At 61.4% G+C, this 14,122-nt stretch overlaps 2 protein-coding genes across 2 annotated transcripts; both read left to right on the top strand.

The window, feature by feature from the left end:
- Positions 1-647: 647 nt before the first annotated feature.
- SLC25A34 (solute carrier family 25 member 34) lies at positions 648-5,523 on the top strand. Its single transcript, XM_032418473.1, has 5 exons — positions 648-1,871; positions 2,426-2,491; positions 2,580-2,732; positions 3,089-3,223; positions 3,850-5,523. Exons 1-5 carry the CDS (start codon positions 1,452-1,454, stop codon positions 4,030-4,032), a joined length of 957 nt encoding a protein of 318 aa, XP_032274364.1. The 5' UTR covers positions 648-1,451; the 3' UTR covers positions 4,033-5,523.
- A 568-nt stretch (positions 5,524-6,091) lies between these two features.
- TMEM82 (transmembrane protein 82) lies at positions 6,092-9,024 on the top strand. The gene is made up of 6 exons (XM_032418459.1): positions 6,092-6,246; positions 6,383-6,455; positions 6,648-6,822; positions 7,478-7,892; positions 8,409-8,596; positions 8,873-9,024. Exons 1-6 carry the CDS (start codon positions 6,159-6,161, stop codon positions 8,966-8,968), a joined length of 1,035 nt encoding a protein of 344 aa, XP_032274350.1. The 5' UTR covers positions 6,092-6,158; the 3' UTR covers positions 8,969-9,024.
- Positions 9,025-14,122: the final 5,098 nt, after the last annotated feature.

The raw sequence follows: 14,122 nt of genomic DNA, 5'->3' as shown, positions 1-14,122 counted from the left end.
CAGTCCACGGCCAGCCTCCCCAGCTCTGGGGGCAAGGGCCAGCCATTTGGGATAAACTCAGGAGAGTCCAAGCTGTCCCCAGACTTCTTGTTGAGCTGCTACCCTGGGGCCTGGCCAGAGGGTGCTGCCAGGCTTACCAGGCCCAGGTGGGGAAGGGGAAGGTGCCCTGAGGCGCTCAAGCACCCCGCACTGCCACCTCCAGGCCCTCACACCTGGGAGGACAGGGGTGCGTGCTGGGAAGGGTGGGCATGGAGGCTATCGAGGTGGGTTCCAGGCAGGGTGGCTCTGCCTCTGGTTCTGACTAGGACTTGGGTGATGCGGGCTGTCCGTGGCAGGAGAGGGCTGCCCTGGGGACAGAGGCCAAGGTGGGCAGGGTGGTGCTGGCTCCCAGGCGTGTGAGGTCCCTTCTGACAAAGGGCCATTTCCATGCCAGGGCCTCTCCTCTGGAAACCTACAGCCCAGAAGGGGGGCAGGACAGGGGGGCAAGTCCACATGGGGTGAGTGACCAAAGCCACAGGCCACTCTTTGAGACACATGGCTCAAGGGCCCTGAAGTCCTGGGAGGCAGGGACGGGGTGAAAGGAGCCAGAAGTGGCGGCGGGTGGGGGTGGGGAATGTGGACCATCTTTTACTGGGTGAAGCCCTGTGCCAGGCATGTTCTTCACACATCTCTAGTCCTCCAAAAATCCTCTGAGGTAGGTACTGATATTCCCATTTTACAAACAGACTGGAGCTACAAGAGAGGAAGTGATTGCCCAGGGTCACACATGATAGATGGCAGAGCCTGGGATTCAAAATCAGTTCCACAGGGCTCGAGAAGCCCTTTGCCCCCTCTGCTCTCCCTCACAGTGGGACCATAGACCGTGGGAGCCAGACTGGAAGACCGAGGCCGGGAAAGGGGAGCACAAGGACGGCGCAGGGTGGTTGTGGACAGCTGCTGCATTGCCTGGGCACGCGGTTTCAGGAGGTTTCAGGAGCCTCCCCGGGTGGTTGCCCCTGTGCCCGGGGCTCTGAGCTGCCGCAGGACTGGCTAGACCAGAGGTGGGGCCAGGGCCACCAGCCCTTTACCCCAGGGCCAGAGGGAGGGCAGGAAGACCAGAAAAGCAGGAGGAGGTGTCTCAGCTGATTGGCAGCTTCTCCCCGCCCCCAATCTCCCTCCTGCCCCAGGTGACCTTTTCCCCAGATCCCAGGGTCCAGGCACACCCCTGCCGGGAGGTGCGGACAACAGCGACAGCTGGGATTGGTCAGAGCCAGCGGGGGCGTGTCCCAGGCTCCTCCAGCCCGGGTGGCTGAGCAGAGCAGGTGGACTCCCGAGATAGACCAGGAGCCACCCAGCCTACCCGACTGGGACCTCTGCCCTCCAGGCATGGCCCCAGGCCCCCTTGGTCCCCAGCCCTGTGGCCGTGCAGGGGTGCGGACAGCCTAAGTGCCACCACCCCAGGGCCTGTGCCCATGTCCCTGACCCGGGCACAGCCAGCCTCAGGAACAGAGGCCATGGAGACGGTTGCCCCAGCTGTGGACCTGGTGCTGGGCGCCTCGGCCTGTTGCCTGGCCTGCGTCTTCACCAACCCCCTAGAGGTGGTGAAGACGAGGCTGCAGCTGCAGGGGGAGCTGCAGGCCCGCGGCACCTACCCACGGCCCTACAGGGGCTTTTTGGCCTCCGTGGCAGCTGTGGTCCGTGCAGACGGGCTGTGTGGCCTGCAGAAGGGGCTGGCCGCCGGCCTCCTTTACCAGGGCCTGATGAATGGCGTCCGCTTCTACTGCTACAGCCTGGCGGGCCAGGCTGGCCTCACCCAGCAGCCTGGTGGCACCGTGGTCGCGGGCGCCGTGGCTGGGGCACTGGGAGCCTTTGTGGGGAGCCCTGCTTACTTGGTGAGTGCCTTGTCTCCATCCTCCACCACCCCGTGACGCATGACCCAGCTCCCTCGGGGGCTCTGGAGCCTTCCAGGCTGACTCTGGTACCAGGTGGGGTGGGGCAGGCTGGGTGGGGTCGCTCCGGGAACATCCCTGCGAGGGGATTGGAATCCGCCCCTGGGCCAAAGCACCGGAGTCTTGCCCCGATGCTCCTCCTGGGGTCCCTGCTCCACTGGACCTGGGCCGGAGGGCGGGGGGGCAGAGGGTGGCAGGACCGGTGCTGGCTCAAACCCAGCGTGGTGGCCCGTCTTCCTGTGTGGCCGAGCAAGTTAAGAATAAGCGAGGCCCCCACGTCCTAGGCTGGATGCCGAATAGTCATGATCCTGCATAGTCAGAACAGCTTGTCCAGCGGGAGCAGAGAGGCCGGGAGAAGGTCAAATGCAGACCCAGGCCGACTTCAGAGCCCCCCCAACCCTATTCCCCACGCCCCCTAAGCTGGGGGTGTGGGCTCCTGGAGGTCTGGACGTCGGGGTACAGCTCGCCCGGTCCCTTTGTCACATCTGCTCTCACAGGTCAAAACGCAGCTGCAGGCCCAGACGGTGGCCGCGATGGCCGTGGGGCACCAGCACCATCACCAGGTAGGAACTGTCACTCCCCAGAGCCCCCTGGGCCGGGTGGGCTGGCAGGGGCTGCCCAGTGACCCGGTGCCTTTCTTCTCCCCCACAGAGTGTTCTGGGTGCCTTGGAGACCGTCTGGCGGCAGCAGGGCCTGGCAGGGCTGTGGCGGGGCGTGGGTGGGGCCGTGCCCAGAGTCATGGTCGGCTCCGCGGCCCAGCTGGCCACCTTTGCCTCTGCCAAGGCCTGGGTGCAGGAGCAGCAGGTGAGCCAGGGACACCTGTGTCTGCCCACGGACACGACAAAGTCAGGGCCTTCTGCCTCCTTCCTCCCTGTGCGGGCCCTCATCACACCCCGACATCTCCAGCCGGACCCCCACCTAGGGAAGCCCAGGGGGAGGGGACGGACAGGGCCCCCGAGGAAAGCTGAGGACCCCGGCTCTGCCCCTGTGCCCAGCAGGGGTGGGGGCCGGCAGCGAGCCCTGACGCTGTGAAGGAGCTGGGCCGGGGCGATGGCTGGAGGGGCCTGGTCTGTCCCCTTACCCCCAGCTCTTCCAGCCCCCAAGTGCCGGGAGGGGAAGGTGGGCACCTGCAGGGGTCAGAGTCTGTCCCGTCCCCACAGTGGCTCCCGGAAGACAGCTGGCTGGTAGCCTTGGCTGGAGGCATGATCAGCAGCGTCGCCGTGGCTGCCGTCATGACCCCCTTCGACGTGGTCAGCACACGGCTCTACAATCAGCCCGTGGACGGAACTGGCAGAGTGAGCAGGGGAGGGTGCGGGGGGGATGTGGGGAGCTGGAGAGCACGCCCCAGCACGCACACACAGAGCCGGAGACATGCAGACGTGTGACACACACGCAGACACATTGGTTCAGCTTGTTTGCTGAGCACCCATGTCCCGGGCATGGGCTAAGCATGTTCACACCTGGATTTTGTTCTAGCCTCACAACCACCTTCATTTTCCTGATGAGGAAATGGAAGGTCAGGGAGATCTAGTGACGTGCCTGAGGTCACCCAGCTGCTAAGTGCAGGAGCCGGGCCAGGAATCCAGGCTGGACCCACGGCCCGGCAGACACACACGGGCCACCCCGTACCCTGGCGCGGGTTGTGCTCAACACAAAGGTGCCCTCCAAAGGCTGAGCTCGGGGCAAAATCCACTCGTGTGCCACTAGCCAAAGCTCGGCCCCCGGGGCATGGGCTGTGGCTGCCTGGAGGAAGAGGTCTCTTCGTAAATGTCACAGCCTAAAGGGCCACCTTTCTGTAAGTTGCCAGCTTGGGGAGAGTCTGCTGACGTGCTGCAGAAGCCCCCACACACAGACACACCGGCTTGTGGCAGCCAGGGCTCCATGACCCCCACCGTGACCTCCGCCCCGTGTCTGTCCCCAGGGCCAGCTGTATGGTGGACTTGCCGACTGCCTGGTGAAGATCTGGCGGCAGGAGGGCCCCCTGGCACTCTACAAGGGTCTGGGCCCGGCCTACCTGCGCCTGGGCCCCCACACCATCCTCAGCATGCTCTTCTGGGATGAGCTCCGGAAACTGGCCGCGCGGGGCCAGCGCCAGGGCACCTAGGCAGCATCCGTCATCCCCGGATCCTGACACAGCCCGGGACCTGGCAGGAAGCGACGGCCCGCTCCGGCTGGCAATGGCCGTCTCAGAGCAGGCCACAGGCCCAGACCCTGCCACACGTCCGAGGAGAGTGTGGACAGCTCTGGTCAACCGAGACCCCTGGCCCACTCAGGGCCTGAGCCTCTGCCCTGGATCACCAGGCACTCTGTTCTCCGGCAAGTTCTCTTCCCTCTCTGCCTGGGTTACCTCATCCCAGAGCCTTACCCGTGATTACAATAACCGCTCCGGGGCATGACCGTCACCACGAGCTGGGTCACTCACATGCATCAGCTTGCTTAGTCCTCAAACAGGACGAGACAGTGAAATCCTCTCTTACCAAGAGGAAGCTGAGGCTCAGCAAGGTGAAGTGCTTTGACCAAAGCCACACAGCTCTGAAGGGACGGAACCAGGACTGGATCTTAGCTCTGCCCAGTGCAGACTGGTGCCCCTGGCAGGAGCCAGGACCCGGGGGCTGGAGGGCCCCTGAGTGTCACTAGTCATGGGGAGGCCCCAGGACGCACCAGGAGGCCGTCGTGTCACACCTGTGTTCGTGAGCTCAGGCTGCCGTAAAAAGCACCTCAGACCAGGGGTTCAAACGACAGATCTTGTCTCACAGTCTGGAGGCTGGAAGTCCAAGATCAAGGTGTCAGTAGGGTTGGTTTCTCTGAGGCCTCTGTGCTTGGCGGCCCTGGGTCCTCACATGGTCTTCCTTCTGTGCCTGTGTCCGAATCTCTTCTAATAGGGACACTAGTCATGTTGGATTAGCACCCACCCTAATGTCCTCATTTTAACTTAGTTACCTCTGTAGAGACCTCATCTTCAAGGACAGTCACAGACTGGGGGTTAGAACTTCAATATATGAATGTGGGGGGGGGGGGCTAGTTCAGCCTATAACATCAGCTGAGAGCTTTTACTGAGGGCCTCCTAGATGCCCAGCACTGGGGGCGTTTGCACAAAGCCTCATGACCATTCTGAAAGGGAGCTCTTGCGGTGCCCATTCTTCAGATGAGGAGGCTGAGGCCCGGGGCAGGGAAGTGACTTGCTTAAGGTGAGTCGCGGAGGCAGGTGTCCTCATCTCGGGCCCTTTCCGCAAGCTGCAGCCACACTCCCCCAGCGAGTATGTTCCTAAGGCCCGCGCTGACCTTTGTGCTTCAGACATGGACACTGAGTACCTGGAAGGGACAGGACTGGCCCAGGTCAAGCAGCCTGAACCGCCACACCCCACGTCTGCCGTTCCAAGGGCACAGCACCCCTACTGCACACTCCAAACCAATAAAGTTTTCTATTTTGTTTACTTCCACGACTCCCTTCTGCTGGCAGCCTCAGTCTCCGCCACCCGTGAACCCCCACCCTTGGCTCGCTCTCCTCAGTTGGGAAAGGAGGATCCAAAAGTTTTGGGGCAGGCCAGTCGCACCCCACCGCCTCCATCCCGACTGAGGCCTGCCACCTAGTGGACACGGGGAGGGCCGTCAAGGAAGGCTGCCCCGTGGCTGAGGGAGAGGACCCAGACCCCGATCTCAGCCTCAGGCTGTGGGGGGATAGATGCCCTCCCTCCAGACCTCAGGCTGAGGACGCTGAGCCTCAGGCTGTGGGGACACAGACCCCGCCTTCCAGAACTGGGGCTGAGGGGGCAGAGCCCAGAAGCAAGGCTGGGGGTGGGGGCAACAGCGACGCCTGGGGCTTCGGGAAGGCCCTGTGGGGCAAGCCCTAGCGGAGGCTGAAAAAGTGGGCCCCCAACTTGAGCGCGGACAGAGGCCAGAGACCAGTGCTGGAGATGCCCCCCGTGTCATGCTGCCCAAATGTGGAGGCCCTGAGCAGCCGCTTGGCTCCCTGGGCCCATAACCCTGCGGCCCTGAAGGTGTAAGGCCCCTGCCTCCCCTCCCGGGCCCTCCCCTGTCCTCCCCTCCTCCCCCAACCCCACTTCTGACCCCTCCCCTCCCGGACTTCTGACCCCTCCCTTCCCCCATCCCCCCACCCCCCGGCTTCTGACCCCTCCCCGCCCCTCCCCTCCCTCCACTGACACCTTTGCCCCATGACGTCGGTCTCTCTGGTGCAGACCTGGCCGGAGGCTGGGGCTGCTCCCGGCAGCCATGTTCTTCCTGCCATCCCTCCCCTCCTGGCTCCCCAGCCTCCCCTCCCTCCAGTGGGGCTCTGGCCTCCTCGACTCTGTCCTTCAAGGTGAGCGCCGCCTCCTCATCCCGCGCAGCCCCGCCCCTCGGGCAGCTCTGGGCCCCCCGCAGGGTGGACCCCCCACGTGGGTCTCCCACCACCTGTCACCCTGCCAAGCTCGCTTGCCCTCCCTCCTGCCCCTCAGGCCTCATCGGGGCCAGTGGAGTCTCGGTCCTGAACAGCCTCCTGAAGGTCTACTTCTTTGTGAACTGTGCCAAGTGAGTGTCTGCCAACCCAGCCCACTCGGGGCCCCTCCCTGGGCCCTGCGCCCTGAGCTGACTCTGGCCTCATGGGGGAGGGCTGGAAGGAAGAGAACCCCGTCCCCAGGGTGCATTTCTGGGGGCACGGGGTCCGCTGCCTGGGCCGAGGCTGGTGGTTCTGCCCCTGCCCACGCCCGCTCTGCCCGACAGCAACCCCGAGCGGCGGCTGGAGAAGGAGCGGCTGCAGGCCCAGTGGGCCTCGCTGGAGATGGTGCACCTGGCCGGGCTGGCCCTGATCCTGACCGTCCTGGGGGCCCGGGTGGCCGCCCTGGTGGTGCTTGAGTTCTCCCTCCGGGCTGTCTCCACACTGCTCTCCCTGGGCAAGGTAAGGCTTCCGGAGGAGGTGAGTCACGACCCAGCCCTGGGCCCTAGTTCTCCCTTAGAACACAGGAAGCTGGGCCCAGCCGGAGCAGCCTGTCTCCTCACCACCCCCTTTCTGTAAGACTGAGACTGGAGAGTGCAGATTGCCCCTGGGGGTTGGGAGCACAGTCCCGCAGTGGCCCGAAGCCCCAGGCCACGGGCGGTGGCAGCTCCGGGCTGTGGAGCTCCCCACGTGCCAGGCGCCCTGCCAGATACTTTGGGTGCGTCATCTCGCGCATCCTCACAATCACAGGGGGTAAAGCTCTGCTGTGATGGGGGGACTAAGCCTCAGAGAGGGTGAGCGGCTTGTCCCAGGTCAACCAGCAAGAAGTAGAGTCAGGCTTTGAACCCAGGTCTTCAAGGCTCCGGGCCACCAACCTTCAGCGAGTAACAATCGTGTTGGAGACCAGGCAGGGAGAAGTGGTCCCAGGCAGGGCTTGACCCGAAGGCAGTGTTCCTTCTTTGGGGACGATTCCCAGGGTTCCTTCTGGCCCCAGCCTCCTACAGAGCGGTCTGTGTGCCTTCACAGCCGCCTGGCCCGTCCCCCGCCCCCGTGGGAGAGGCAGCCCCCCCCACCGCGGCCCCTCTTCTGCTCCCTCCTCCCCCCACCCCCTGCGCAGGGCTCCGAGGGGGAGAGGCTGCGGCTGTACTTGCTGAGCCAGTACTCACTGGGCTGCGGGCTGACGTGCGGCCTGAGCTTCCTGCAGGAGGGCGCCCCTCGCCGCACCCTGAGCCTGCTGCTGGGCCTCTGGCTGGCCGCCCTGCTCAGCGCGGGCGCCCGGCGCCTCTGCCGCCACGCCTGCCAGCTCTACGAGCCGCACCGCGGCCTGCAGCGCTGCGGGGTCTGCCTGGGCCTGCTGGCTGGCGCTCCGCACCTGCCGCGGCTGCTGGCCCGCGCCCTGGCCGTGGCCTTCGCTGTGGGCAACCTGGCGGCCGTGGCCCTCGTCAACCGGGACTTCCCCACCACCTCGGACGCCGTGCGCTTCTGGATGCCGCTCGTCATCTGCTACGCCCTGCTGGTCATCTACATGCAGGGTGAGGGCCACCGCGGGGGACCTGGGCACTCATGGGCCGCTGTCCGACCCGGGCACAGCATCCTCGCGCTAGGCCCTGGGGAGGCCAGCCACGGCCAGACACCCCCCTCCCCGCCATCCCAGGGCGCCCAGTCTAGTGACAGAAGCCACAGGGAACAGCTCAGGGAAGGGTGTGGCGTGCGGCGGGAGCTTGGATTGGGTTTTGAAGGATAAGCAGGAGCCCCCTGGGAGAGGTGGGGGGTGGGGGCAAGGAGGTCCTGGCAGGGGAAACCACACACGCCAAAGCCCAGAGGTGAGAGGAGGCACGGCGTCGGCGAACTGGAAGAAGCTGAGTGTGGCTGTCACCCCGAGGGAATGGGGAGGGGATGAGGCTGGCCAGCGTCATGGGGGCCTGATGGGGAGCCCTCATCAGCCAGGCTGGCAGGCAGCTGAGAAGCCACCGCGGGTGCCAGCAGGGGAGAGTGGCCTGGGGCCCCAGGTGTGGCGGCACGCGGTGACAAGCACCCCTCCCCCCCAGAGGAACAGCGGCAACACCCCGGCCTGCAGAGCCACGTCCAGACGTTGCTGGTGCGCATGGGCGGCCTCTTCGTGCTGCTGCTGACCGTGGGCTGCTGGCTGGACCTCCTGGGAGTCCTCCTGTCCCTGCTGGGCGAGCTCTGGTGCCTGGCAGGCAGCCGCACTCTGCTGGACCTTTGCCAGATACAGGTGGGCACCCCACCCCGAGCGTCCCCCGGACACTGACCCTGCCCCAGACGGTGCAAGGAGCCTCACCACGCCCCAAGTTTACGAAGAGCTGGGGTGACCTCTCTTGGGGTGGGGGCAGAAGGAGCTGAAATCCCCTCTTCCTCCTGGTGTTAACCTTTGACCCCGCAGAGGTCCCGAGTGGGAGGAAGGGCCTGGGTAATCAGAGGCCTGAAGTCCCCCACCAGAGGATGGGGGAACTGAGTGGTCCTCCATCTCTGCCTCCCCACCTTCCCGCAGGATTTTCCATCCCAGAGGCCTTCGGGGTCAGCTCCAAGGCAGTCCCAGCGCCAGCCCTCAGCAGCTGCCCAGCCCCAGGACACAGCCCCCTCCTGACCTGCCTTAGCAAGGACTTGAAGTCCGTCTTAGGCCCACCCAGGCTCATCTGGAGGCCTTGACTCCAGGACACTGCCCCGCAGCAGAGGGGCCAGCCCCACCTGGAGCTCAAGGTGGGCGCTGGGGGCTCCTGCAGGGAGGTGAAGGCTTGGGGCTAGGGACCTCAGAAGGGGGGCACCAGGAGGCCAGTGGGTGAAGCCCTGTTTTTCTCAGGATGGACAATGCATACAGCCCCCTCAGACCCTCCTTCCCCAGGGGGGTTGGGGAATGGGGGAGAAGTGCATCCTCAGAATGGCCCCCCTTTACTGGCCTCCCTCTCCTCCTCCATGAACAACAATAAAGATGATTTTTCTCAACCCGTGCTTAGAATCATGAACACACAGAGAGGGAAAGAGGCTTTTCTGAGGCCACACAGCCCTTCTGGCTGGGGCAGGTTCCGGGGATACATGCGGACTGGGTCCCCTGGGGTTTAGGAGTTCAATATTGAGGTGGCTGAGGAAGCGACAGGGATTCGGTGGCATGGACTCATGGTCTAGCACCCACTTGCAGTTGTGGGTGGACGGTGTCCGTGTCCCGCCCCATCCTAGGCTGTCGAAGACCATGAGGGTCCTTGCTCTCTCATCCTCGTTCAGCCCTATCTCCCCTGCAGGGCCCAGCCCAGGGAGGCCACAGAGTATCTGGGAAAAGGTCGGGTACCAGCTCCTCTCCTTACTTGCCGTGTGCCATTGGGTGGGTCGCTGTCACTCTCTGAGCCAGTCAGAAGAAAAATGGCCATGTGTGGGATGCTTACCACGTGCCAAGCACTTTTATGATCTCTTTTCATTCTGACATCAGCCCCAAGAGACGGGTACTGTTATCCCTTTTTAACAGATTCAGAAAGCCCAGAGAAGCCCAGAGAGGTTATATAATTTGCTCAAGGTCACAGAGCTAGTTAGTGGCAAAGCCAGGATTGGAGCCCGGGTGGCCTGACCCCCAAAGCTCAAGTGCTTTGCGTGCTTCCTGCTACCTTCTTCTTGTTGAAGAGCTGGGGCCACGGAAACCAACAGAGGTGCATATAAAAAAATAGGGTAGGTCCATTCCTGGAAGGTTCTGGAATGTGGTTCCAGCCACCTTGCGAGCAGAGTAGCCTGAGGTTCCATCACAGCCACGTTTTCCTGGCCTGGGCACCGGGCCCACAGGGATTGAGGGCCCTTTCCGAGGAGGGGCCCCACAGGGCAAAGAAGACTCCTAGCTAGGGGGTGTCCAGAGGGCTACGAGGGTCAGGTTGTCTGGGAGTGACCGAGGACGCACCAGGAAGGCGGTGAGGCGAGAAGGTTCTTGGAGGATTCCAGGTTCTGGCGAGCCCTGCTTCTCAGCAAAGGCCACCATGCTCACCCAAAGGCTACTTCTGGAAGCAGACAGAGTCTGGTGTAGGCTTCTCTGTTCCCCACCCCAGGGCACACCTGGGACACGGGGGCAGGCTGGCCCCAAGGCTGGACAGGGTGGTTTCAGCTCCTTCAGAAATGGCCACCCACTGACAGCTCAAGCCCAATCTCTGATCCCTTGCTCTCTGCGCTCTACCCCCAGGAGGGCCTCTCAGCTCCAAAGTAGCTGAGGTGGGGGAAATGCCTGTGGTTGCCCCTTCTCCCAATCCAGGACCCAGCCCCCCCTCCGCCTGGGAGTGTGTTCAGTTCCCTCTGGGCAGGAAACTTGCCCCAGTCTGGGAGGAAATGGCTCAGTTAGCTGGGCACACGGCCAGCCCTTGCCAGACCCAGGCACCAGGTTCCGACTTGGGCCCGATGTTTTTGCTGGAAGGTTCCCTGGCCTCCTGGCTCCCAACAGCCTGGGATCCAGTGGGGATAGGGCTGGGAGGGGATTGGATTTGGCGGTCCTTTCCTTTTTATGGACATGGGGACCATTTCCAAACAAAAATTGGGTCACATGGGTTGGAATAGGATTCTTTTCTTATCTATTAAATTATTTTTGTGAAAAGTCTGACAAGGGCATAAAAATTAGATCACTCTAAGTGAGGCATTTAGCAAATCTCCATACCAAACAAAGAAAAACAGGCCTGAAGTCCAGAGAGCAGAGGAAATCCAGAAGGTACGGTCTGGAATGGGGTATGCAGCTGGGACTCATTCTCCTACAGAGACCATAAGAGGCCCGAATCCTGGGCCCGGACCAGCATCCTTCTGAAGAGGTGGGAGACCAGGACTCCCAGTCTCTGCTAAGAGAGGATGGTAACCTCCAGGACAGCTAGGATTGGGGTGAGCCAGCCTCCTCCCTCCTGAGCCCCCTACTTCTGGCTCTTCTGAGCTACGGCATTGTCCCTTTGGGCATCTTGCATGCCTTCCCCTGTTTGCTCATTCATAAGTAATTACTAAACATCCGCATGGGGCCAGGCTCTGGGCCAGAAAAGATGCAGAAGTAACAACTGTGCTATAAAGAAATATAAAGCTGGGTAAGGGGATAGAGTGGCGGGAGGTTGGGGCGAGCAGGCTGAGAGGGTATTTGTTAATCACCGTCACGTAACAAGTGGCCCCAAAACTTAGCAGCTTAAAACAACAGATATTTATTGTCTCCCTCTTTTTTTTTTTTTTGAGAGAGTGCATGTGCTTGAGCGGGGGGGGGGGGTGGGGGGGGGGTGGGGAGAGGGGGAGAGAGACTCTAAAGCAGGCTCCATACCCAGCCCAACGTGGTGCTCCATCTCACGACCCTGAGATCATGACCTGAGCTGAAGAGTCAGACGCTTAACCGACGGAGCCACCCAGGTGCCCCTACTGTCTTTCTGTGGATTGGGTCCCACAGCCTGGAAGGGTCCTCTGGCTCAGGTTCTCCTCACAGACCAAGTCAAGTTGTTGGCCAAGGCTCTGGTGTCATCTTAAGGCTTGACTGGGGTAGGATCCACTTCCAAGCTCACTCATATGGTTGTTGGCAGGGTTCAGTTTCTTGTGGGCTACTGGACCGAGAGTCTCAGTTCCTCTCTGGCTGTTGGCTGAGGGTGTCCTTAGTTCCCTGCCACATAGGCCTCTCCAAAGACAGCTCTCAACACGGAAGCTGGCTTCCCTCAGAGCAAGCCAGGGAGGGAGAGAGAAAGCAGACAGCAGGACAGAAGTCACAGTCCTTTTGTAGCCCGATGTGAAAAGCAACACCCATTGTTTTTGCTGTATTCCATGGATTAGAAGCAAGTCCCTGAGTCTTGCCCACCCTTGAGAGGAGGGATTACACAAGGGCAGGGCAGAAGGTGTGGAACCTTGGGGGCCATCTTTGAAGCTGCCTTCCACGGAGGGCTTCTTTGAATGGACTGAGGGAGCAAGCCAAGCAGATTCTGAGGGAAGAACATCCCTGGCTGAGAGAAGAGCCCGGGCCATGGCCCTGAGGTGGCAACAAGCTGAGAGTATTGTAGAAACAGCAGGAAATTTAGTGTGGCTGGAGCATCAGAGAGGATGGAGTGGCAGGAATGAAGTCGCAGAGGTGGGCAGGGACCAGCTCACTCAGGGCCACGATGAGGGTTGTGACGGGTAGCCAGCAGAGAGTTTGTACAAGGGAGTGAGTGACATAATGTGACTTACATTTTTAAAGGATTCCTCTCCTTGCTGTTTGTAGAATAGTGCAGAAACAGAAAACCAGTTTAGGAGCATTTGGAATTACCCACATGAGATGATAATAACCCTGGGAATAACCCAGGGCTTGGACCAAGATGGTAGCCATAGAGGTAGCCAGAAGTGGATGGATTGGATTGGATGGATGGACATGGCTGGATGGATATGGATGTATTGTGAAGAGCTCATAGGGCTTCCTGATCAATTAGATGTGGGTATTAAAGAATGAGAAGAATCCAGGGCTCTTAGCTTTTTGGCCTGAAAACCTGGTGAATGAGGTGGGAGGCATCTGGGGCAGAGCAGGGCCATCTCACACGGGTGTGGTCAGCATTGACGGGAAGGCCAGATGTTACAAGGTTTGATGAGGTCTGGGGCTCAGGGAGGCCTCACTGACAAAGAGCTGTTGACCTGGAATCCTGAACATTCAGGGGGAGTTCCCAGACCAAGGGAGTGGTGGGGAAGCCCAGGCGCTGAGCCGCCTGAGGGGCTAAAGAAAGGTCTGTGTGGCTGAACAGAGGGGGCGAGAGTCCCAGCAGTGGGAGACACTGTCACAGAGGCTGGCTGTGGCCAGATCACCCAGGATCACAGGAGGGCTTGGCGTTCCCCCCGCCCCAAAAGCAGCAGGAGCCCCTGAGGGGCTTTGTGGGGGCCCTTGAAGATCACACGCTGCTTTAGCAAGATGGTCTGGCCATCAGTGGAGATGTGTTGTGAAGGAGTAAGAGCAGGGCCAGTCCAATTTTAAGGGTCCCCCCTTAGGAAAAAGAATACAAAATGTGTATTAAATGAATAGTGATAGAACGATAAAGAAAAGCATAACAAATTGCTGGAGGCCTAGAGACTTGGGTTCCTTCTTCTGACATCTCCCTGGGCAGCGTGCCAGGAGCACTTAATGGAAAATGCTTCCTGAGTGCGATCTGGCTGCCTCCCCTCCCAGAACACTCTGTAACTCCCAGCAACCCTCACAGGGGCCCCTACAAGTAAGAGGCCTACACAGTCACTATAAACCCACCTTGGCTAAGAGAGAAGTAGGGAGGCCAGCTGGGGGTAAGGAGGGGTCTCAGGGACTGGAGTTGCTGAGTAGATGAAGCCAAGGGTGGGGGCTCCTGGTGGGGATGGGGGCTCAAGCTGGGGGATGGGATCAGTGAGGTGTTTGAACAGGGGCTCAGCCTTGGCCAGTGGCCGAGGGCTTGGGGAAGTCTCAGGGACCTCAGGGACCTGACTGACACCAGGATTTCCCCCTCTCTGTCCGAGAAGGAGCTCTGACCTTCAAGACTGGGGTCAAGGAGCCTCAAGCCCCCTCCATGGCCCACCTCTCACTCTGGAGCCCGTGCTGATTTGGCAAACCATGGGAACCAACCAGCTTAGACAGTGTCAGTTCAGGCCCCCAGAGCAGGAGGGGATTAAGACCCAGACGATGTTGTCATAGCCAGGTCTGGGAGGCTGGGCCCTGTGTGGCCCAAGTGGACACAGACTTGGGGCCTGAGAGGAGGGGAATTTATGTGGCTATAATGTGGCCCAGTCTGCTCCCCCTGGGTTTTTAAACATTTCCCTACACACTTGGCCCGTTCAGTAG

This window comes from Phoca vitulina, unplaced genomic scaffold, assembly GCF_004348235.1.
Source record: "Phoca vitulina isolate PV1807 unplaced genomic scaffold, GSC_HSeal_1.0 scaffold2, whole genome shotgun sequence".
Lineage (NCBI taxonomy): Eukaryota > Metazoa > Chordata > Mammalia > Carnivora > Phocidae > Phoca > Phoca vitulina.
This window is presented reverse-complemented; position numbering and strand designations above follow the sequence as displayed.